Here is a 24,122-nt window from a genome sequence, read left to right on the forward strand (position 1 = left end):
AATTGTATAGTTTTGCAGACATGAAAACTAAGACATGGGGAAGATTAAAAGTGGGCTTAGCTGAGTGATACAAGCACAGCAGATATTGTGCAGGCCTAAAGCTTTAAAAGGAAGCTCTATAATCCTAAAGTAGTTGAAAAATAGTGATATAATACCATATCAGGATTAGTATGAAGCCTAAACCTCTCCCAAAAGTATTTTGTGGATTTTTATCTTGTTTGGTAATGCATGGATGTGAAAGGTCAAAGCTAGTTTTGTAGACAGTCTAGACTGTAGTCCTTGTTGGCTTTGAATAACTCTTGCTAAATAGCTTGATATATTGTTCTTCATGGGGTTGTTTCTGTGAGCGATTGTGCTTTTTGCATGTGCAAGTAATAGTACTGATTAGGTCTAGGCACGAGTAAGATTGACAAAGTGAGGGAAGTTGAGTGAAGCTGTACTGTGTCATTTCTGCTTAGATGTGTCACCAGTACTCTGTAACTTGATATAAATTAAGACTTTGGGTTTTATCTCTTGTTGGATTGTATCCAGACTTGACAATGGTTAGTAGTACCACACACACTTTCAATCTTTACTTAAAATACTCTTTGGAAATCTCACCAGCATCATACATTTGTGTTTTTTTTATTCTATGTTAAGATAATTCTTGGGGACCACAAGCAAAGTACATACAAAACTGCGGAGTAAGTGGTGGCTATAAAAATAATTCAGGGTCTATTAAGTGGAATGGAAAACTGCTGCATAGCAATGTCTACAGTAAAACCTGGAGGTATAATGTGCAGTCCTGTAGAGCTATAGGCTGCAGACTGGTATATGTAAGAATATAGAGTAGTCTGCTGTGCTTAGTGTGTTGTATGTAATTCAGGTCACTAGTATGTATTTCCCTCTAGTTGGGGTTCTGGTTTTTGCAACAAAATTGTCAAATGTTTAAATACTGTGAGAAGTTCCAGCTACAGTTTTGAGAAGAGTGTAGGAATTAATTTTAAAAGCTGCTACAGTTTCAGATTTGTCTTAAAAATCTGGAGCTATTGTAGCAGTAGGAGTTCCTGACAGAGGAACACGGTCCATATCTTGTGCTGTGCTATCAAACATTTTATACCCTCACTCATAATAACATGAAGATGAAAATACCTGTGTGGCAGTAGTTTGGAAGGTAATTTATGTTACAAATGTGTCTCTTTAACTGAATTGTGCTGGGGATTTAATTAATGGCTACATTTTGGCAACTGTCTCCTGTCATCAGATGGGTCAAGCACACATGAAGAAGAACCCGATATTCTCTGTGTCTACCTTGAGTAACTTAAAAGAATTAAAGAAAAAGGACTGCTTTTCTAAGGCTTTAATAAATATTCTGGAATTAGTTTTCAAAATGTATTTTTAAGGGCGGAAGGGCACTGAGTTGCTTCTATCTAGATAAGCTGTAAACAATAGTAATAACTTCTAGAAATAATATTTTAAACAGAGAACTCAGATATCGCTAATTGAAAGGTTTTAATTTTGCCTGGAAATAAAAAGTGTAAGCTTAGGTCTAAAGCTTGTTTGGAAAAAAAAATCCCCACCTTTTAGAACTGTTGCCTTTTCCTCATAAATTGAAGTAAAATCAGTGTAATTATGCAATATTAAGTTAGAAAGATAGTGTGCTTTAGTTATGTATGACCTACACTTCTAGCAGTTATGAAAATTAACACTGTTAGGACATGATTATATTACCGCTTCCTTCTTTCAGCCACAGCTTTTGTCTCTTGCTTTTTCAAAAACGTGCAGCAAAGACAATGAAATAACGATGTTTTCTAAGGTTAATTTCATAATGGCAGTGGTGAACACAGAAGCAATATTCAAAGGTACAGCTGAGAAGATACTCATTATCCAATTTGTTTATATTTGAATAGGGGGATGAAGCAGGAATAATAGAAAAGTAATGCTTAGAAGTGAAGAAGGAAGGTGATAGGTCTTATTTAGAAAACTGCTCAGTGCAGGCTATTTTCTCTAGAGCTACCATAGATCTTTGACAGAGTTTTTCCTGTCTACAAAATTAAAATGCTTTGCCCATCTTGTCATTATTCATTATAATTTTTGCCTGTTTTGGGGACCACTCTGTGGTAGATGATCACTGCTTAGTACAGTGAGCTGTCTGGCCTTAAGCACATATATGCACGTATAGAATATTTGGACAAACTGCATTCCCTGGGATACTGCCTATTTTGTGTGGCTGAGGAAACCTTAACATGTGTGGAAACAGGCATGTATTATCCTTCTACAGTCAGTATTTAAGTGACGTGCATTTTCAACTCAGCAAAACTGGGAGCCTTTGAATTGCTTTAGAAAAGAAGATTAATGCTGGTTAGGAGGATGATATTAATTTGGGATGAGAATAATTTTAGCTACTAGGTGAAAAAGTGAAGATGACATAATCCTTGGGTAAAGGAACTAAATGGGACTAGCTGCAAGCACTGTTTTCCTTTTTTTATAACTGCAAGAACTATAAAAGAGGCCAAGCTCTATTTTCAGATCTGCATATGAGGCCTCTATTAATTTGTCAAAAAGAAGAAACTTGCTCTAAATGTTTAAAGCTTGTGTAAGCTGACTCTCAGTGCTGCTATGTTTACTGTTTTCTGAAGAGACAACTGGTTCGATTGTCCTGGAAAATGTGAAAGGATTTTTTGTTTAAAGAAACATTCCAGTCTTAATATTGAACTTCTTACTGGCTAGTTCTAACAGTGCTTCTAGAAAGATTTGCATCTTAAGTGCTTAAAGAAAACATTTAAGGGATAGAATCTGAAGGTTGGAGTAACTGGAGGAACCCATGGCCTTTTCTGTTTTTCTGGGTCATACTCCCCTTGTTTTTTGCAAGGTAGCTCATAAAGCCTCAATCCCAGAGAAACTCAGAGAGGGTGAACAAACAAGGCTTATATTTACTTTTGGAAGCTGATACTCAGAGGAGGGGCTAGGAACATATTTTGTTGGAAAATTACCTGTATCAGTGCAGATGAATATCTTAACAAGTTTTAAAATTCAGTTCCTGTAAACATATGAATTTTACTTTCAGAAATTGCTTTTTGTCTATTTCTGCAAATAATTATTAATTCAAGTGAATGCAGAAGCATGAGCAAGGCTGAATAAAATCTGCTTTGAAACTGCTGATATTCCTTGTGGGGATATTTTTTCCAATCTTTCAATTTGTGTAGCCAATCTGTAGTTAATCTGAAAGCAATTATTGTACATTGAAAGTATTCTGAGTTTGTGTAGGAAGGTATCATTTATGGGGACAGCCCCTCACCCCCAAGTTTTAAACTGTCTTCTTTTTTGGTGTTTTTGTGGGTTTTTTTGGTGTTGTATTTTGAGGGGGGAGGGCAGGTTTAAGAGCTATAAACTGTCAGATGACTTAGTTGTACAGGAAACATATTGATAAGAATTTAAAATATAAGGAAAAACAGGTGAGGCAAGCTGGCTCTTTAAGGCCTTCATGCCAGAATAAAATTAAATTACTATTTCTGTTTGGGGAAGAAAGCTGGTATTAAGTTTCTGGGATTATTCAACATCTGTTTCATATCTCTTATCACTTAGCTGGATGTTATGCAGATTCATTAGTCTAGAAGAACGTGATAGACATTTGTAAGTTAAAATACTGTGGTGTGTTGAAGCAGATTTGTAGTCATTGTACTTCTGCTTACATTTTATCTCTAGCAGGAGATGTTTGAATTTATATTTGCATAGAACCGAATAGTCTCTTCAGCTTTTCAACTGCTTCTAGTGTGAATGCATATATTTTTTAAAAATATTTTTATCCATTTTGGTTTTAATCAACAATTAATGAGTAAATGGAAAACCTGCAGAATTGGTGGGAACTGTACTGTTTTGTTAATTTCTGGTGTATGCTGAGAGAACAAATTGTACATTATATTGCCTGTTTGGCACAGATATTTGGAATTGTTTCCCTTCTTCCAAAACCTAAGGTGCCTGTTTAAAACGAGGTATTCAGCTCTTTGACAAATTATACTCCAGAGACTGTGGGCATGCTATAATGATGAAATACTGACCACTTTGCAGAATTCATCTGGACTTCTGTTATTTCTGCTCTGTCTCCTAGAGGCTGGAGAATTTCCATAATTTCATATAATAAGGAAATAACCACATTTGAAATACAAAATCTTTGCAACTGATCAAAGAATAAATTATGGAGAACTGAAAATATCTGTGTGCTGCTGCTTCCATGTGAAATTAATTATTCAAGTACAGGATTGATTTATGTGTGGGAAGGAAAATGAACAAGCTTTTGTTATCTCATAGTTGGTGTGAATCCAGGAAGTCTTGATACAGAGATCCTGTAAATTTACATTATACTTAATTTCCCGTTTACTCCATATTTTGGCTACTGATCTCTTGGTCACAGCAGCTGTTTTTTGTTTAGTTTTGTGGGGTTTTTGTAACGTGGGTTGCATTATTTAGCTCTTTCATCTCCAAGTCATATCTGAAAAGGAGAGAAAGCTCCTTTTGGACTTGAAAAATGAAATCATTTGATTGTGATGTTTATTTAGATTAACCTCCTTTTTATACTAGTCCTGATATTGAACACTACGAAAATAACTGCATCATCATTCTCAGTTATGTTCTCATTGATGAAGAGTCCCTTAAATGACTAAGGGAAATAGCTATGTGGTTTTTGTATGCCATGGGGTAGGACAGACTTAGCTACTTTATGTTTCTTTGTGTTCTGCATAAATTATTTTTTTATGTGATTTATGTGGTTAAGTATGTTAAGTGCACTAGCTCAAAGCAGGATGTTGACCTGTTTGAATGTGGTATAGTGACAATGCTGGTTGTGCTGTTTGGGTGTGTTTTTCCTATGTTAAATACAACTATTATTCCTTAATGGTACCAATTACAGCTTTGGTCGGCCAGGGGTTGAATGCTACTGCCAGCATGACAGTGGAGCTGCAGTAATCCAGCTTCAGTTCCTGATTAATGAGGTTAGTAAAATGATGCACATATTCCATAATTCAGAGAAGACAGTGTATTTCCTTCCATTTCTCATTAAGCAAGCATCAAAAGCAGCTAACACAAGTGACTCTTAGCATGAATGGCAAACAGTAGCAACAATTATAAATAAACTTATTATTTTTAGAAAATGCTTGACTTAATGCTGAAAATGTCTCTAGAGTACTCTTTTGCTGTAAGCAAGAACCATTTTCCTAGGAGTATTTATTCATGTCATTAAACATTGCAAGTTATCTCTTGAAGTAGTAGTTTTCAATAGTATTAACATTTTGAGTTGTTAGTTTGTTTTATTTTGATTGTGTTTCAGACGTGAGCTGAGCAGTGATTCCTATCTTACCCCTCAGTAATTTCAGGTGTTTTTTCTAGGAGTGTAGCAGCTAAGATCTGACAGCAGTGATGCTGTTGTTTGTACACAAGATGGAGGCAGATGTGTAGGGGGATTTCTAGCTCAGAGGAATGGGGAAGTCAAACCTTATTAGCTTTGTCAGCACATAGATGTTAGCTGTTGAGTTCATTACTTAGTTTCTCTGCGGAGGTGACCCTGAGCAACTGATGTGCACATGCCAGAAAAAGCTGCTCCTTCCCCATCAGCCCTCAGTATAACACTGAACCCAGTGTGAGTGAGCTGAATGGCACGTGATCACATTGGTTATATCATTGCTACTACTTAAGACTTATCTGTGCAATGATGTTGATGTGCATACTTATAAAGAATTTGTTCATCCTGGTAGCAAATATGTGATGTATCTCCACTATGATGATGATATACAGTTACTAGGTTTATTAAATATGTTGGCTAAAGCTTTCTCTTTCTTGTAGGGAGCTCTTGTGAGTGCCTTGGCTGATGATACCTTACACCTCTGGAACTTACGTCAGAAGAGACCTGCGATACTTCATTCACTCAAATTTAACCGAGAACGGTAGGAATTGGATTATTGTTGCTTTGCCCCTTACCATTACACTATGTGCTATTGTAAGATCAGATTTATTAATGCGGTCTAATTCATAACTTCTTAAGTAATTGAAACTGTATTTACATTGGGTTTGAGTTGTAGGCTTTTAGGGCCTAAAGTACTTGAGAGTAGACATACTAGTGACCTAAACTGAGATGACTTTTCTATCACTTTGCATATTCCTTTGCTGAACATCAGTTTTTCCTATCTTTAAAACGTGAATGGATAGAAGACTTCAATGTATGTCTCCAAAGGAATTTTGGAACAAAAGAAAGTGTGTGTGTGTGTCTGCACCAACAAAGCAACAGGAAAACTAGTTCAATTTCTTAATTGGAAGTTTTTCTCCCCTTGATAAGGAATTGGAATTCTGCAGTCTTAGAGCGCCTGTGTGTCTCAGAGAAGCTGAAAAAAAATGTGCATTTTGACTAACAATTTTGAAACTCAAGTAACAGTGCTATGAGCAAGCCAGGGAGACATTTTAGGTTAAATTTCTAATAGTTAATTAAGTTTCTGCAAAAATATATCTTGTTGTTAATAACAAGTGGTCTTTCCCTTCTGGAAAATAGCTCTTCTTTTCCAGTATGGATAAGTATGTCTACTGTTGAGCAGTGTGCTTCAGAGACAGACTTCTTGGGGAGCTCAAAGGATACTAGCAAGAACACAAAATAATCTGTGACTTGTAGCCCTGTTGAATAGGGCAGAAAGTAATAAGCTATAAGTAAGGGCAGGCAGTAGAAAGAGCGAAGTTAAACATTTATATAAACTTTCTGATGTAACATGATAGCATGTTCTAAATAGGTTATGGAGTAACCTTGGAATTTTAAAGAGTAAGTTATAAACAAATTTAATCATAGAACTTCTAGTGGGAGAGACCTTTAGCAAAGTATCCAAACTATATTTTCTCTCTGTCCCTTCCTCTTTTGTTCTTAAAGGACTATTACCTGTAGCACCTACTTAGATGTCAATACAAAGTGTGCCCTGGAACCACATTTGGGCATTGCTTTAAAATACGTACCTGAGGAGGTGATTCTGATTGTGTGCTAATTTGGTGGAAGCTGTCTTAGAGCCTTAGATATATTAGTACCTTTGGTTAAGCAGAGTGGAGTTTCAAACTATCAGTTTCTTATAAACATGATGTTTTCACTAGCAAAACCTGTCACAGGGAGTGGAATTGTGTGTACTCTTATCAGAAAGAGGGGCAGGGGTGTAATGGAGTCTAAATCGCTCATGTCACTTCAGTGTTGTTGATTTTGGACAGAGTTCTAATTTTTCCAGGAAGACCTTTGCCTTGCTAAAATAAGTAATGAGAGTACCATAGTTAGTAAGAGTGGTAAAGGTATAGTTTAGCCAAAGCCTTATTCTGCTAGTAATTTTAATCTTAAATTATCCATTATAATACCATATAGATGTAGCCAGAACACTTAAGATCCCAGAACCGTATGATGGTATAGCCACTTACTAGGTGATTCTGGATGACTGTTAACTATTTTAAAATACTCTTGTTTTCTTTTGACTGGTTTATAAAACAGAGCTTTATAAAATAAAGAGTAATCTCATTACTAGTGAATTATTTTGATTTTGAACTTCAGGTAATTGTATATTGTTGAGTAATTCTACATATGTGTCTTTTTAACACTAAGAGGTCTTAGTAATTAATGATACCTAATAGGTTTGATATGGTATGTGAATTTAAACTAAATGGGTTTATTTACATCAGTTTTATGATGTATATTAGCTTCTAAGTTTATTGAGAAGAGTGTACATGAATAAAACTGGGTCTTTTCAATCCGTAAGCGCCAGGTGGTTAGATTTGTAATTAATAACGTCTTTTGAGAAATGTATGTTGTGGGATTAATATTTGCTCATAAGGATAACTAATGTCTCGGATGGGAATTCTTTAACATACTCAATACTACAGCTGAACCTTGGAGCAATATCTTCTCTAGTAAAACTTTAACTTGTCAGCTTGTGTAAGGAACTTCAGTATCATGGAAATTTGGCTAAAATATTAAGTAAGTTAAACTGGAAAAAATGTCCTTGCAGGGGAAACAAAGCCACATCTTACTACATGATTGAGGCGACTTTTGCAGTTACATTAGTATTTACTGTAGGATTCTGTAGATGCTGAGGCTTAAAATTATATACCTGAATACCTGGAAGTGTGCTGACATTGTAGAAAAGCAGTATTTTTGTCCTGTGTAATAGGAATTGAGCTCAACATGTCACAAGCCAATTTTTATTCAGAATTGGCTTCCAAATCAGAGTTTTTATTGTGTAAGAATTAGATGTGATCTAGAAGGTTGTTTCTAGCATAGAAAACTCTAGCAGCAGTTAGCTACCCAGATTAAAGGATATTCTAGTTTGAAAACTATTATTGAACTATTTTTACAAAAAAAAATTTGAAAAAGAGATAAGGCTATGACTTGTTAATGAATTATTTTTTCTCCTGATAAACAAGGTGTTTTGAACACCTTTCAAATAAGGAATAAAAAACAGAAACAGCTTGTTTATAAATGCTTGCGTTGTGTTAAGTATTTTGTACACTTATCTGAAAATTTAAATAAGAGTGTTAAATTAATAGAATCATAAAATGGTTTGGATTAGAAGGGACCTTAAAAATCACCTAATTCCAACCCCCCCCGCATGGGCATCTAACCTGGCCTTCAATACTTCCAGGGATGGGGCAGCCACAACTTCCCTGGGGAACCTGTTCCAGTGTCTCACCACCCTCATACTAAAGAATTTCCTCCAAATATCTAACCTAAATGTCCCCTCTTTCAGATTAAAGACATTACCCCTCATCCTTTCACTACATGCCCTTATAAGAAGTCCCTCCCCAGCTTTCCTGTTGGCCCCTTTTGGGTCCTGGAAGGCCACTGTAAGGTCTCCCCAGGGCATTTTCTTCTCTAGGCTGAACAACCCCAAGCCTCTCAGCCTGTCTTCACAGGAGAGGTGTTCCAGGACTCTGCTTATCTTTGTGACCTTCATCTGGACTCACTTGAAGAGCTCCATGCCCTCTTTATGTTTGGGGCCCTGGAACTGGACACAGTACTGCAGGTGGGGTCTCACGAGAGTGGAGTAGATGGAGGAAATCACCTTCCTCGACCTACTGGCCATGCTTATTTTGATGCAATGCAGGAAACAGGTGTCTTTCTGAGCTGCAAGTGCACATTACTGGCTCATGTTGAGCGTCTCATCAGCCAACACTCCCAAGTCCTTCTCCTCTGGGCTGTCACCCACATAAAGGAACTTGAACTTAGCCTTGTTGAACTTCATTCAGTTTGCATGGGCCCAGCCCTTAAGCCTGTCAGGGTCCCTCTGGATCGCCTCCCTTCCCTCCAGCATGTCAACCACACCACACAGCCTTGGTGTTGTCAGCAAACTTGCTGAGGATGCGCTCATTCCCCTGTCCATGTTGCTGACAAAGATGTCAGACAGTGCCAGTCCCAATACCGACCCTTGAAGAATGCCACTCATCACTGATCTCCACTTGGACATCGAGCTGTTGACCACAACTCTTTGAATGCGACAAGCTAGCCAATTCCTTATCCACTGAGTGGTCCATCTCTCTCTGTTTTAGAGACAAGGATTTCATGCAGGACAGTGTCAAATGCTTTGTATGAGTCCAGGTAGATGACATCAGTTGGTCTGCCAAATTGGTCAGGCATGATTTGCCCTTAGTTAAGCCATGTTGGCAGTCACCAGTCACCTCCTTATTTTCCATGTGCCTTAGCATAGTTCAGGAGCATCTGCTCTGTGATCTTGCTGGGCACAGAGGTGAGACTGACTGGCCTTTAGTTTGCTGGGTTTTCTTTTTTTTCCATTTTTAGAAAATGGGGGTTATGTTTCCCCTCTTGGCATAATTTTTCAAATATGATGGAAAGCAGCTTAGCAGCTTCATCTACCAGTTCCTTCAGGACCCATGGATTTATCTCATCAGTTGTGTACCTTTGAGTTCCTTAGATGATCTGCATTGCTCCTGAGCTTGGAGGAGGTGATCCTTGAATATTAATCAGCTTTCTTGGGTTCCTTTTCCCTCCAGGGCTTTATCCCCTGGTACTTTACCAAGCATGTGCCCGAAGAGGCCAAAGTCTGCTCTTCTTAAGCGAGCTTGCTGTGCATCCTCCTTGCTGCCCCTGAGGATTTTGAACTCCACCATTTTATGGTCACTGCAGCCTCTCCTTGTTAACTCCTCTGTCACTTGGAGAACAAAGTTATGTCAACCCCTTCTAGGAACCTTCTGGATTAATTATGCCCTGCTGTGTTGTCCCTCCAACAGATATGGGGGTGGTTGAAGCTCTCCATGAATACCGGGGCATGTCAATGTGAGGCTACTCCTGTGTCTCTATAAAGGGCCTCATCTACTCGGTCTTCCTGTTTGGGTGCCCTGTAGCAGACCCCCACTATGATGTCCCCTGTCCCTGCCCTCCCTTTAACCCTGACCTGTAAGCTCTCAGTTGCCTTCTCACCCATCCCCAGGTGGAGCTCCATGTAGTCCAGCTGTAAATTAGTTTTGGAATGCAGTCTCTAGTGTATGACTGGAAAGTGTTGTGAGTTCTTGCTTTTCTGCTCATGAATTTTATGAGTAGAGATGGTGAAAAGGAATTGCCATTAAAAAAAAATAATTTTATGCCCACTACAGACTTAATTCTGAGCTGCAGAAAATATCTTCATTGGTTAACTTGCAGCTTTATAGATTTGAGCAAAACATTTCTTTAAAAGTAGTAGCCAAGAGTCTTTAAAGATGTTTCTGTTGAATCTTAGAGTTGACTGTATAAGAAACTGGCCATTTAGTAGATTCATAGGTTTTTACTGCCTTGTGTGCCAGTGATGGTTAGTAATTTCAAGCAAGCTTTCTGATGAAGCTTTTGATGTATAACAAATCTGTTAGTTGAAATTGCTGGCACATGTCAGAAGCACTGTAAAACAAGATAGTTTTGCAAGTTTTCTAGTCTTTTGTTCCTGTTGCTGTTGGTCAGTTCCTTGACTGTAGGAAGCAGTGTGCAGGGGCCAGGAAAAAATGCATATTGATGCTTAAATGAGGGGCATTGCTCGCATGACTTATCATGCAAGGTAGAAGTGTGTAGGTTGTACCTTTCTGCAGAACACATCATTCAATGTGTGAACTTATTCATATCTTAGGTTTAGTACTCCTCTAAGATTACTTTGGTGAATAACAATGTAGTTAGTTATCTATGTACCTGTATAAATATTCTACTCATAATAGAATTAATTCTTGCCTGTTCCCATGTAATGGAAGTCTCATTTAAAGTTTGTTTTGAGTTAGTGGCAAGTGTGAATGTCAGGCTAGATTAACTCTGAAATAAGTGTAGTTCTTCTTACTAGAGTAGATATTGAAAGCTTGTTGTAAGATAGATATCCATTCTGGCTTTAGTTTTATTGCCATGCTGGAACTATTAAACTTTGTGCTGATCTAAGATGTAAAAGGTCAAATACATACTACTAATGAGCCAGGGACTTCCACAGAACCGATTTAAAGAGAGAGTGAAGTAACATACTAACTTGAAAAATAAGTGGAGTGAGATGACAAATTTGAGTCTGCTGTAAACTAAACTCCAATCAGTTTTTCATAAGTATCAAAATTTTGTTCAGTTACCTAAGACTCACATCTTTCATGAGCTGAGATTCTGTGTTCTAATGCCAAAAGAAGTAGTTTCCTTGGTTTGTGATTTAGCATAAAGATAATAATCGGAATCATAGTATGAGAATAGAGCTGAGTGTTGAGTGTGAGTGCTTTGCATAGTGATAACTGAATGTGTTTATAGCAGCTTAATATTTCAGCTTTTGCACTGTGGGATTTAAATAGTTTTCTTCAGCATGAAACTGCACAATTCAGAGTTACAAAATTTTACTGCATATCTCTGGTTTTGTATCATGCTGTTAACAGCAACTTCAGCATTGTGTTTAAAACACAAAGTCTCTCTACAGTGAGTGAGTGAAATATCCCGCTTGTATTCTTATTAAGAAACGAGATTTTTAACTTTTGGGATACATAGCTTACCTTTTACTTTGTGCCCAGCCTGTGCATCAGCAGATATATATATATTAGGTGTGAGAGAATTTATCCTTCCACCTCACTGAATTTATAAACTGACCAATTCTGCCACTTTGTGGATAGCAGAAGGACATACAGCCTTTCTTGCCTGTTAGAGCTGGTGATGATAGATATTGTTTATGGGTTTCTGGTTGTGTTGGTTTTCTTTTTTTCCTTTCCTTTTGTGTCACTATTTCTGGCTCTTTCCCCTTTGACCTATGTGTTTTGAGGTAGGATTATAGTGTAACAGAAGGATTATGGACACATATCGAGACAGTATTTCTGAGAAGTTAAACTTGTCGGTTATCCAGATTCACTGCAGAGGCATTCATGAATGTCTCCTTCATGCAACATCAGATTCCTTTCAAATATGTTTTCTTGAGGTCACACATACAGACAGTCCCATGTGTCAGTGCAGTTGATGGAACTGCAGTTGCATCAATTGCCTTCTGCTGCCTTTGGCACTGAGGCAGAACTGAAGTGTTGAGGCCTATTACTCTGAGCCTTCAGGTTTCCAAGAAACAGTTTTTAATAAACTGACTCCATTGTCTTCTTAGCTGTTTTCCTTGCACACTGACTTTCACAGTGGTGTGAGGCCCATAATAGCCAACTGCCACATTCCTGGGCAGAATTTGACCTTTAAGCTTTAAGCACTACCTTTCTGAGAAACCTTTTTCTCTCGGTCCTGGACATAATTCTTATCTCTCCAGTGGGAAGGCTACATCTCTGACATGGCCAAGAGGAAATATCTTCAACTTGCATCAGAGGAGGTTTAGATTGGATATTAGGAAAAAATTATTTCCCGACAGTGCTGTCAAACACTGGAACAGGCTGTCCAAGGAAGTGAAGGTATTTAAAGACATGTAGATATGGTGCTTAGGGACATGGTGTAGTGGTGAACTTGGCAGTACTAGATTAATGGTTGGGCTAGATGATCTTAAAGGTCTTTTCCAACCAAAACGATTCTATGATTCTGTGGCCATTTTTCTTAAGTTGTAGTGTATGATTTCCCAGATTAAATGAACTGCATGTGTAAGGGCAAGGTACCTAGATGTCTTCTGATGCCAAAGTCTGGTTACTTTGGGATTCGTGTCAGATTTCTCAACAGGAGCTCATAAATATGTAGTGCAGGGGATTTAAAAGATCTGCAGATCTTTAGGGTATTTGGTGTGAATTGCTTCAATATTGAAAAAATTTCTTAGTTTCCACATCAGTTGCCTCAAAAGGCATGGCAGAATGTCTTTTGTCAGCATTACAAGCAGTGAAGCAGTCCTTTTCTATTTGTGTATAAATATAAAAATGCGGAGACCCTTTCTGAGTGAAGTACAACTGAAGCTTAAAAAGCCATCTTAAAATGGAGAGGTGAGATGTGAAAGAACATGTAAGCCATGAAATAGATTAGAAAAAATATATCAAAATACAAATACCTGCAATAACAGAAAAAACCCTTAAAAATTGACACTTTTTCTCTAAAATTATCTAAATGATCCCAGTATTGGTCATATCAGTGATGCCAATTTTTTTTCTGTTCATAGAATTATGGAATGGCAGGTTGGGAGGGACCTCGAGGATCATCTGGTCCAACCTATCTAGGTACTACTATAGTTTATATGAGATGGCTCAGCACCCTGCCAAGCTGAGACTTAAAACTATCCAGCATAGGGGAATCTACCACTTCCCTTGGGAGGTTATTCCAATGTTTGATTGTCCTCATGGTGAAAAATTTACCTCTTGTAAGACTTGCTCTCCAGGAGCAACTTGTGCCCATTATCCCTTGTCTTTTCCACATGACTCTTTGTAAATAGGGAATCTTCATCTTCTTGGTAGCCACCCTTTAAGTACTGGAACATGGTAATAAGGTCTCCCCAAAGCCTTCTTTCCTTAAGGCTGAACAAACCATTTTCTCAGCCTCTCCTCATATGGCAAATCCTTCGGTCCTCTGATCATCCTTGTGGCCCTTCTCTGGACGTTCTCCAGCCTGTCTGCATCCTTTTTTATAGCATGCAGATCAAAACTGAACACAATACTCCAGGCATGGTCTGACAAGTGCCGAGTGGGATGATGACTTCTTTATTTCTGCTGGTTGATGCCCTTGTTGATGCAGCCCAGCATCCTGTTGGCTTTCTTTGCCACTGCAGCACAGTCTTCACTCATGTTGAGCCTGTTATCCACCAAGACCCCCAGGTCCCTTTCCACAGGGCTGTTCTCCAGCCGGTTGATCCCAGTCTGATCTTGGCTCTTGCTTCCCCATTACTCCATCTTGACACCACTAGTGTGCACCACAACTCAGTGAACACAGGTACTTGTCAGCTGCCTTTAGAAGTGAATGTGTTTAGAGAAGCATCGTTTGCAGGGCTGTTATGTTGTAGAAGTGGAATTGAAGTATTTTGTCCAGGTTTTGTGGTATACTGCATTTATCACCATGGTCCTTTTGGAAGGACCATTTTGGGATGTGTTGAAGAGAGATTCTTCCTCTTCCTTCTGCCCCTTCAGGCCTTTTTCATACAGGTAGGTATTGTTTGCTTTTTTTTTGTTGCCAGATCTGGAAACAGATCCCTTGCTGCAGTCTGACAAACTCACAGCCACTGCTTGCTTCCATCAGTATGTTCTTCTGACACTGGCTCTTGACTTTTTTGCTCACTGAAGACTCAAAAAAGAGATCATGAACATGGAGTCTAAGCTAACATAAGAAATAAAACTTTAAAACTCCTGAATTTTACATGGTGGCTGCCTCATTGTTGAAGGTAGAAGTATGGAGAATACAACTTTGGTACCTTAACACTTTTCTTTTTAGATTTTTTTTTTTATTTTGTGTATGCAATAATTATCTGAGCAGCTAGTATGATTACAGTAACTGCAGACCTATAATGATACCCTGAGGTTCTAGAAATGGTTTTAGTGACAACTTAAAAATAAAACCTGTTATCAGTGTTTGTCATTCATCAAAGTATTTGTCACTGTGATTTGTTAAAGCAGTAGAAAATTCTGAAGAACATATAATACTCAATAATGCAGTAGACTAAGGAAAGGTAAAGACTAATTTAGAAGGATTTCTGTTATAAAAACAAGATATCAGCCTGTCACTTTTACTTAATAGTTCCCTTAAAGGCCTAATTCTTTGACTTACATATTTAATAAATTGCAGTCTTTCCTGTTTTTCTAATTAAATTCCTCTAGGGAATACTATCACTTGCTGTAATATCTATTTTGATATACATTGTGAAACAACCACAATTAAGATTTTTTTCTTAACTAACTTTGACAGATTATCTGAAAAGGCACATGTTCTGCAGTTAAAGGAAAGCCTTTCAGTGTGTTTACAAATGGCTTCTTAAAGACTCTCCTATCACTGCTCATACTCTCCCATAAGCACTAGCACAAGTTATATTTTAAGTACAGTAAGAACAATAAATAGTTTGTAAGGGTTTTTCTTTTATCAGTGTCTTCTACTAGTGTTCTAGTATTTTTGAGCAGAATGGCTTGATACAGGAGAGGAAGAGTATGGTACTCTGCTTTTGGCTTATATATTGTTTTCAGGCAGTTTTTTACTGCCTGAAGCATTTTTTTTTTTACTTGGGTTGAGTGTATCTATAGTCTTTTCAATCTGTTCCCAACAATTGATTGCATTTTCCACATTTATGTATGTATCCATTTATGGACAGGGAGAGAAGGGGACTAATATTGAGTTATCTTGATCTGAAAATGTTATGGATGGAGTAGAAAGAAAAATCTGCATTTTTCAGAAGAAAAAAAATACATGCGGTCCTTGGCCAAGTGTTAAATAAAGTATTATATACATAAAGTTAAATAAAGGTATTGCTTCACCACCAAGAAGACCCTGGCATGTTGGTTCTATCCTCCAGAAGAAGTCTGAATCCATTTAATCCTCAGCCCGGTTTTCAACAGAGCAAGGAAGGCCACCAAATGTAGCATGTATGTGCTAATGTGTCATCACTGGTCATTCAGATGGTCTTAGCGTCACTGAATTGTAGTTTTTCAGAGGTCTAACATATCCAGTGTTTAAAATAAACATAGTTTAAGGTCAAGTCTTAATCACTGAAGAATCACTGCTCAGTACATGGACATTAATGTTGGAAATGTTATGCTGTATATAGCTAAAATAAATGCATTTGCCTGAAATTAATCATTTTAGACAAAAATATAATCAAATTTCTGAAAGCTGGAAGACATACTTTTTGTATTAAGAAAACACGACTAAAATTACATTTGCAAATGGAGTAACATTTACCACATTTAAGGTGAAATGGTGATTCTTTCATCATAGCAGGATCAGCATGACAATTTTCTGTTTGGTTTAACTAGTCATTGGTTGTTCTGTGAAACATAAAAGCTCTAAGAATATTTTTATAAGTTCCGTAAAAATCTTGCAAGACTTTTTCTGACTTTAGAAGACTGGTAAAAGCACACTTTGAAGAATGAGGTTAAGAACCCTGTTTTATATGTGCATATACGTAAAAATTTTGAAGTGTCTTCAACCTCCTTCTTTTGAGGGTTTGTAAATATTTTGTGAAGTTGCTTGTTTGATTCTAATTTATGCTTCACATGGAATCGGTTTATTTCTTGCTAACTCTTGACAAAATTAATCTTGCTTGCACAGAGGAGACAGTAAGCTGATTATGGCTGCATATTCAAGAAGGGTATCAAGGATATTGAGGAGCTGGACATTTCTTTAAGTGTTGCCCTTCTGCTATAGCAATCAGCTGCAGCCTCAAATTTTATTTTTTGTCACCATTAAATTACATTAAATAGATTGTTTTTCATAACAGAAGTGTTGGACAACTGTAACTGACAATATTAACTCAGAGATCAAGACATGACCCTGCTCCTGAGCATTATTTCTGGTTGCTAGGCCATGTTTTTAGATCCAGCTGATCTGACTACCAGCTGCTTCTCACATGTGGAGTCCTGGCGCAACAAGGAGCTCTGGTGTTGCAGAGCACTGAGGGTTTATGTTATACTGAATCTCTTTCCCTTTCCCCATGACCTGCTTGTAGTGGAGAGCTCTGCTACTGGGCCGTAAGGTTTGGAGGCCTGCCTAGGAAGTGCATATACAGATGTATGTGATTTTAGCTTCAAAGAAAATATTTTTTTTTGTGGAGTTTGCTGTGCTAAGTATAAATGTTACAACCTCTGTAAGTTAAATGAGTCGTAAGAGCATTTTAAATCTTCTATATAGTCCTTTTTCTGTAAAACAGCAATGAAAAAGTTAGTGCAGCCTTTTGAGTTAAATATTCAAGCAGAAGAAATCAAGGAAGTTAAAAATCTGATAAAGATTTGCTTGAGCAAGCTACATTCCCTAACTAGAAAGAAATGAGTGATACAAAAAGTGAAGTGGTACACTTTTGATCCAGGTAGTATTACTACAGAAATCTTAACTTTTGAAACCTCTAATACAAATTAATATCTTTTTAGCCATCAGCAATTTTGTCATTGCTGCTGTTAGCCTTTGCCTTTATGCTGAAGCTGTGTGTTTATAGAGCATCTAATGCAAAGGATCTAAAGCTGTTCTTTGCATAAATAATTATTAACAGGCTTGTGAAGTGGTGCATGGATTTGGCAAGAGGGGAGGCCAACTGGGAGAAAACAAGAACAAAAAAAAAAAAAGTAAAGCTAAGGATTAAAGCTGACAGAACAAGTTTCCACTGAATAATTATTTTTCGTTATCTCTAAAACACTTGTGAAAGCTTAAGTAGCTTGGCAATTTCTTTCAATATTGCACCCTGTCAGATTAAAGTGGTTTAGAGTTTACAGTTTCCAGAAAGTTTCTAGACTATAATTTCAAGTTAGTATTTGTGTTATATAGAAAAATCAGATGCTTTAGAAGGTTGTTTCTACAGACATTATTTCCTTATCAATTTTGAAGAAATAGTAAAAAATAAGCAGGACCCAAAAAGACGTAAATAACCAAGTTTTCAAATACTAAGATCTGTGCTGAAGCCATGGTCAAAGAAGATTTCTCTGATGGTGCAAACACTTGTTAGCTTTTGGGTTTGTTCAGAGACTTCTTTCAAGCAGAAGATAAAACTATAAGGCAAAGAATTGAAATGTGGTTTAAGTAAAAGAACATCACCAAATTTTAACTGCTTTAAAAATTACTTTTATAATTATTTAGGATTGGCTTTAGGTTTGCTCTTTAGGGAGTACTTTAAATTATGTGTATACTTACATTTTTTATACTTTATTTTCTGCCTTTGTGTCCCCACTTGAGGTCTGTATAAGACTACTAGAAATCCTCTGTTCTTTGAAACTTGAAATTGGTTAGATTTTAGAGGGAGTTTTATAGGTTATAACACAGGATTACTGTATTTTCATTTCAAAATGACAGCAGTCTTGGGCAAAGATATTCAATATGTTAATTTTCAAAGGTGGTTTTGTGATTTTTATCTGAATGACTTAATTGTTTTAGCATAGCATAAACAAAAAACAGAAACCAAGGTGAATTTTTACGTTGTCTGTATATCTCTTACTTTTGTCATGTACTGGCTTTGGTGCTGTAACTTGTCTTATTTCTTCCTGTTTGCCTTTTCCCTTTCTTCTACCTTTTGGCAATGTAGACCTTGAGGTATAGGATATCTAAATATATTAATTACTTCTTTGGTGCCTTTCTCTTTCAGGATAACATTTTGTCATCTGCCTTTCCAAAGTAAATGGTTATATGTGGGCACCGAAAGAGGAAACATTCACATTGTCAATGTGGAATCATTTACTCTCTCAGGCTATGTCATCATGTGGAATAAAGCCATTGAACTGTGAGTTTGATCAAGTATTGTCTGTTGGGGGGAGGGATCAGAAGTGTCCTAGATACTAACGTCAGTTGCAGAAATGGCCTCCAGATTATTCTCACTATACCAGATATGCAATCAAAGCACATAACTGGTCATGTAAATACTTCTTCTTATAAACATGAAGTGTTAATATATATTGTTTCTGCCTATAACACTATCATAGTGTCTGGAATAAACAAAAAAATACAATATAAAAATAGACATGAAAACAACTGTTTGTGGTGATAAAGAGCTAGAAGAATAATATATGTTTAAATATGATGTGGCTGATACTTGGGCAGGCCTGTGTATTGTATAGTTTTGGAGTTAAAGCCCAAGGTATAAGGATATGCATTGTAAGAAGGCTGATGCATGCCAAATATCAAATTACTGGCTGAAAATGTACATTTAAATAAGCCTATTCCAAAAGCAAGGCATGTTTTGCAGCTGTTATCATTGCTCCTCCTATTTTAATAGTAAAGTTCTATATGTAAATATAGTGTTTGGAGAGTGAAAACATCTACTTTTGTGCTGCTATTCTCCTGTTGTTATTTGGATCCCAGAATGCTATGTGTATCTTCCAAACACACATTAAGTCCATCACTTGGCAAAGTCTGAAACAAACACAGCTCTTTGTTAGTCCACCTTCTTGAATAGCAAGAGGAACATAAAGCTTAATTCTGTGTTGTTTTAACAACATCTAGCTTAGGAAGTTTATGAATAATGGCAAGGCCTGTTTTCCTGCATCAAAATAAACATTTTATTGAACTGTGTCAATTCTGTAACAACAAACATTAAGATGCCAATATTGTAAAGCTAATGGCATTTTTTTTGTGTTCCAAATAAGCACTAAATAAGTCTTGTTATAATGAGACAGAAACTTAAGTTTCTAGAAATAGATAGCAAGTATTAATGTGCTTGAAAAGTAAAAGCTACTCTATGCTGAAATGTCAATAACTTGCTTATATAGTTTATATCTCCAGGATCTGTATTAGTTGCAGTCATTTTGGGATGCAGTTTTGGGCAGGGGAATTTTTTTTAATTAAATGGAAGTATTTCTTGTTTAGGTCATCCAAATCTCACCCAGGACCGATTGTACACATCAGTGACAATCCAATGGATGAAGGAAAGGTAGGATATGTTTAAAGACTACTGAATACATTATTTTTCAAGCAAGACCTTTTTTTTTAAGTGTAGATACCACTGCCTTTTGTTGCTACTGTTCCACATACACAGGAGAAAATGCTATTTTTTGTTTACTTGCTTTTCATTTGACATATTAGTGGTGGATAAAATTGAACAGAAAGCGAATGGTACTGTTGTCTCAGTGGTGACTTGAGTGTTTTAATAACATGCTAGTTATAAGCTTGTATCCTGGACACCTGAGGTTTCAGTCCAACAAGGATAATTTCATGAGTGGAGTTTTTTTTATGACTAAGGAGTTTCTATGGAGAATTAAGTTTGAATCGCATTCCAGAATCATGGAGCATAGAATATTAATGCAATGAAGCTATGGTAACTTCGGAAAAGAAAAATTATCTATTTGCTCTGGTGTATTTCACCCCCATCCTACATTTAATTATCAACAATTAAAGAATTGCTGTTGCTATCAATCAGTGTTTTAGAATCTGACCTTAAATTCTTCTTCTTTCTCTTCAGAAAAATATCACTTAAAAAACCCTGCAATTGCAAGAACCTCCTGTGTACTGAATTGAGTATTTCCATGCTATTAGCCTTGTAATCACTGAATTCTTGCATGTTTAAAGTTATAATAGAAAAATGATATAATATTGCTTATGATAGGCAATATAATTCAAAATGGTATACGTAACTCTGTAGTGAAAAAACCAAATCTAATATTCACTTTTACTAGATCAAATGTGTATCATATTTTTAGGGTACTTTAGTGCTGTATAACACTGCAATAGATCAAATACTTTTATCTGTAAGCCAGTAGGTAGTCCTCTGCTAATTTGCATACTGGAAATAACTGTATGCCTTGAAAATCTTACTGTCTGAAAACGCTGTCTAGGTAAAACTTCTAGGTATGACATTAGTCCATAATAATTTAGGTCTTTATCCTTGACTACAATGGCATGTGTGTGAAGTCAGTGTTTTCTAAGTTGCAATATAAAGGAAGTGTCCTCAGGGCACTTGTGTTTTTTTTCTCACAGAAAATAGGCTGTTTCAACACCTAATAAATTCCAGCAGCCAACTATTCCTTTTTTTTTATGTCCAGGCTGGGGAAAAAGATGTGGGACTGATGGCATGCTGCTTAATGCTAGAAGCTGCTTTTTCTGTAGCAAGGTTTCTCAAAGGAATGGTCTTGTAGTCTGTATTGCCTTCTTCTATGTAACAAGTGCCAAGACTGTTACTACTGACTTAAATTGGCTTTGTTTTGTTGTCACTTAGGCAGTGTCACTTAAGATAGGATAAGCTTAGATAGTCATTAATGAGTTAGACTAATCAATTAGTTTGAGCAATTTGAATCTTTTCTCCCTGCAGAAATGGCCTAATCTTGCTTCTGGCAAAAAGGTTATTTGGAAATTTTTTTTATTTCTCTCCAGCTTTCTTCATCTTAACAACTTAGGTACTTGGTTTTCCTTTAGCCAATTATCTCAATTGTGATTAACATCTGGAGGGAGTTTATATTAAAGTTTCTTTACAGTAAGTACAAAGTAAACCTCTAACATTGAGGTCTTCAATAATGGTTGTCTTCATAAGTACATTCATGTACTACATGTAGTATTACACTACATCTCTTAGAGGCAAGAACTACAGGCATTGCAAATGACGCTATTTTGCTAATCCTAATAAAGACTTAATGGATCTGCTTATTATTGCAGCTTCTGATTGGCTTTGAGTCTGGAACAGTGGTATTGTGGGATCTGAAGTCAAAGAAGGCAGATTACAGATACACACATGATGAGGTAACGGTTTTCATTGGATTACTTACTATGAGGATACCATTCACTGTCCTAATAGTGATTTTTTTTTTTTTCATCTCCTGCTTCTGTCACCAGTGGATCAATAAATAGGTCTCTTTGAAATTGCAAGTGCTTGAAGTGTTCTTTTAAAAGAGCCATAGTTCTTAAGTAATAGAAACTTCAGATTGAGTAAGCATTCATTGTCTTGGTGGGTTTTTTTCTGGTGGTTCTGGCTCGGTATTGATGCTTGTGTGTTTTAGTTCTACCAATGAAGAGTTTCTTGAAAGGAGGACTCTGAAATAGTAATTCTTCAGTGTTAATTTTCAGTTCAAAAGTCAATTGTATTCATGCATCACTTCACATTCAAAATGTTTTGTGTTTCTTTAGTTCTTCACTGGAATCCTGATTTCTACCTTTAATATGCTTTGGTACAGTCATCTTAATATACTTGTTCTAGTTTTCAGTTATTTTAAATAAACTGAGCAGCATGGATCCCTGAGAGTCTCTACCTGCATCCATGAACATCCAGTTACTGCCAGCCTGTCTTTATTCTAGCTTGCTTTACTTCCTGATATCTTAACCAGTTATTCATATGTTCAAGGATCTCTAGTCTGCTTGTTTTCAGTTTCCTTTGAGAGATGTTCTTGAAAGACTTTGAAAATTACATAGACAGCTTAATTGACACATACTTGTTAACATTTTTTTGGAGGTTTGTTGGATATTATTTCCTTTTACAAAAAGCACATTGACTTCCCTTACCTGGTATATTATTCTCATCCATACGTCAATTAACTGTTCTTCAGTAAGATTTTGTTGCAGTGTCTGGAAGCTTAGCTGGGGTAGACACTACACACTGCTTGCTGTTTGTCTTTGGATTTTGTGGTCTGTTTTTTTTAAAATTTACTGCATACTTTTCATGTTCTGAACCAACCCTGATTTGAGAGGTTGCAAACAGCAGTGAATAGTTCAGCCATTTAATCTTTTATTTCCCTTAGGATTTATGAGCAAATGCGTCTAGTTTTTCAGTTTATATTTTGATTACAGAAGAGGTAATGAAATACCTCAGGTCAAATCCTTTGGTAAAGAAGTGTGTGTTACAAGTTGGGAATGGGTACAAAGGGGAGAGAAAAAAAATTAAGATCTGTAGTGTGAATTTGATTAGTGTCACTGTTCTCATTAGTGAGAATCAACGTAAAGTTGCTTAAAAAATAGTGGCTGTTCAATTCTTAAAAGCTGAAGTATGCTTTTTCTGTGAGTTCAGGTTGCCCTTTAAGAAAAATATGTCTTTGGAAAAAAGATTACTATATGCAATAGTAATTTGTTGGGTTTTATCCATTTAACATTGTATGACAAGGAATTTCTTCCTCAATGGGCAGTTATTTAGATCTAATCTTCTTTGAATTTGGATTTGATACATTTAGGCAGTTTCAAGTTCTTCTGGATTCTGGCCTGAACGGCATAGAAATAAAGTATTAAGTTTGTCTAACAGAATTGAAAAAATGTTTCTTGAAATGAAAGGTGCCATTGCGGAGTGTGCTGTAGCTGTTTCTGGACAGATGGCCTGGAGAGAAGATCCTATCAGATACAGCAAAGATAATGAATAGAAAGCTGCAGAAAGTAGATGATTTTATGTATGCTATATATATATCTGTCCTCCTGTTTTTTAGTGCGAGTCAGGTAAGGTGAGGCTTCTCCTGTATCTTTCTTTCATTTTGTTTTTCAGTTCTTCTCATTTTTTTAATTTATCTGTAGAAATAGAGGATCTCCCTCAAATTGTCAGTAAAAGAAATATTCAACTCCGTAATGTTGTCTTTCTTAATAACACTAACTAGTTAGTACTAACCAACTAGTGTCCTATACAAATATATCATTCTTGCTGTTTTTCAGCTAGCACAGTTTCAAGTAAGTAAATGTAAATGGTAAGAAACACTGAAGAAACGGGGTTTTTTATTGTGTTTTGCAAGAATAAAATTATATTGCCAAATAATAAAAAACCTTGCTAATTTTTATGACCAGCTTCCTTAAAAGAAAACTGAAGCATTCGCACTTGCTTATGCTCAAAGAGGTTACTGTGGAAAGGTGGGTAACTTTTTGAGTCTCAGCCAAGTAATGCCATAACTGATATTGTAAAAAAGGCAGACTGACATTGTTGGAATTCTGATAACCCATTAATTCTAGTTGAATAAATTAGCAATTAAAATACTTAGCCAAAAATGAAATGCCAAAAAAATGGTGGCTACATTCATTCCTTATTTAGATCCTTCTGCCTTCTGTCTTCAATAACTAAAAATTAGGGTGACATAATTATTAAAGTATTGTATTGTCAAGATCTTTAATGACTAGCTTAGTCTAATCTAAGAATGTGTTGCTGTCCAAAAAGGCAATCTGACACTGTCCACCCCAACAA

The 24,122-nt window shown here is 36.5% G+C and overlaps 1 protein-coding gene across 5 annotated transcripts in view; it reads left to right on the plus strand.

The window, feature by feature from the left end:
- STXBP5 (syntaxin binding protein 5) overlaps positions 1 to 24,122 on the plus strand; it is a 108,085-nt gene that overhangs the window by 23,254 nt on the left and 60,709 nt on the right. For all 5 annotated transcript variants that reach the window (XM_051613694.1, XM_051613696.1, XM_051613695.1 and 2 more), the window contains exons 3-7: positions 4,886 to 4,967; positions 5,815 to 5,915; positions 18,639 to 18,773; positions 19,856 to 19,919; positions 21,635 to 21,718. In XM_051613694.1, the coding sequence (XP_051469654.1) occupies positions 4,886 to 4,967; positions 5,815 to 5,915; positions 18,639 to 18,773; positions 19,856 to 19,919; positions 21,635 to 21,718 (466 nt within the window). The remainder of the gene's footprint in view (positions 1 to 4,885; positions 4,968 to 5,814; positions 5,916 to 18,638; positions 18,774 to 19,855; positions 19,920 to 21,634; positions 21,719 to 24,122) is intronic.

Source organism: Apus apus, chromosome 3 (genome assembly GCF_020740795.1).
Source record: "Apus apus isolate bApuApu2 chromosome 3, bApuApu2.pri.cur, whole genome shotgun sequence".
Taxonomy (NCBI): domain Eukaryota; kingdom Metazoa; phylum Chordata; class Aves; order Apodiformes; family Apodidae; genus Apus; species Apus apus.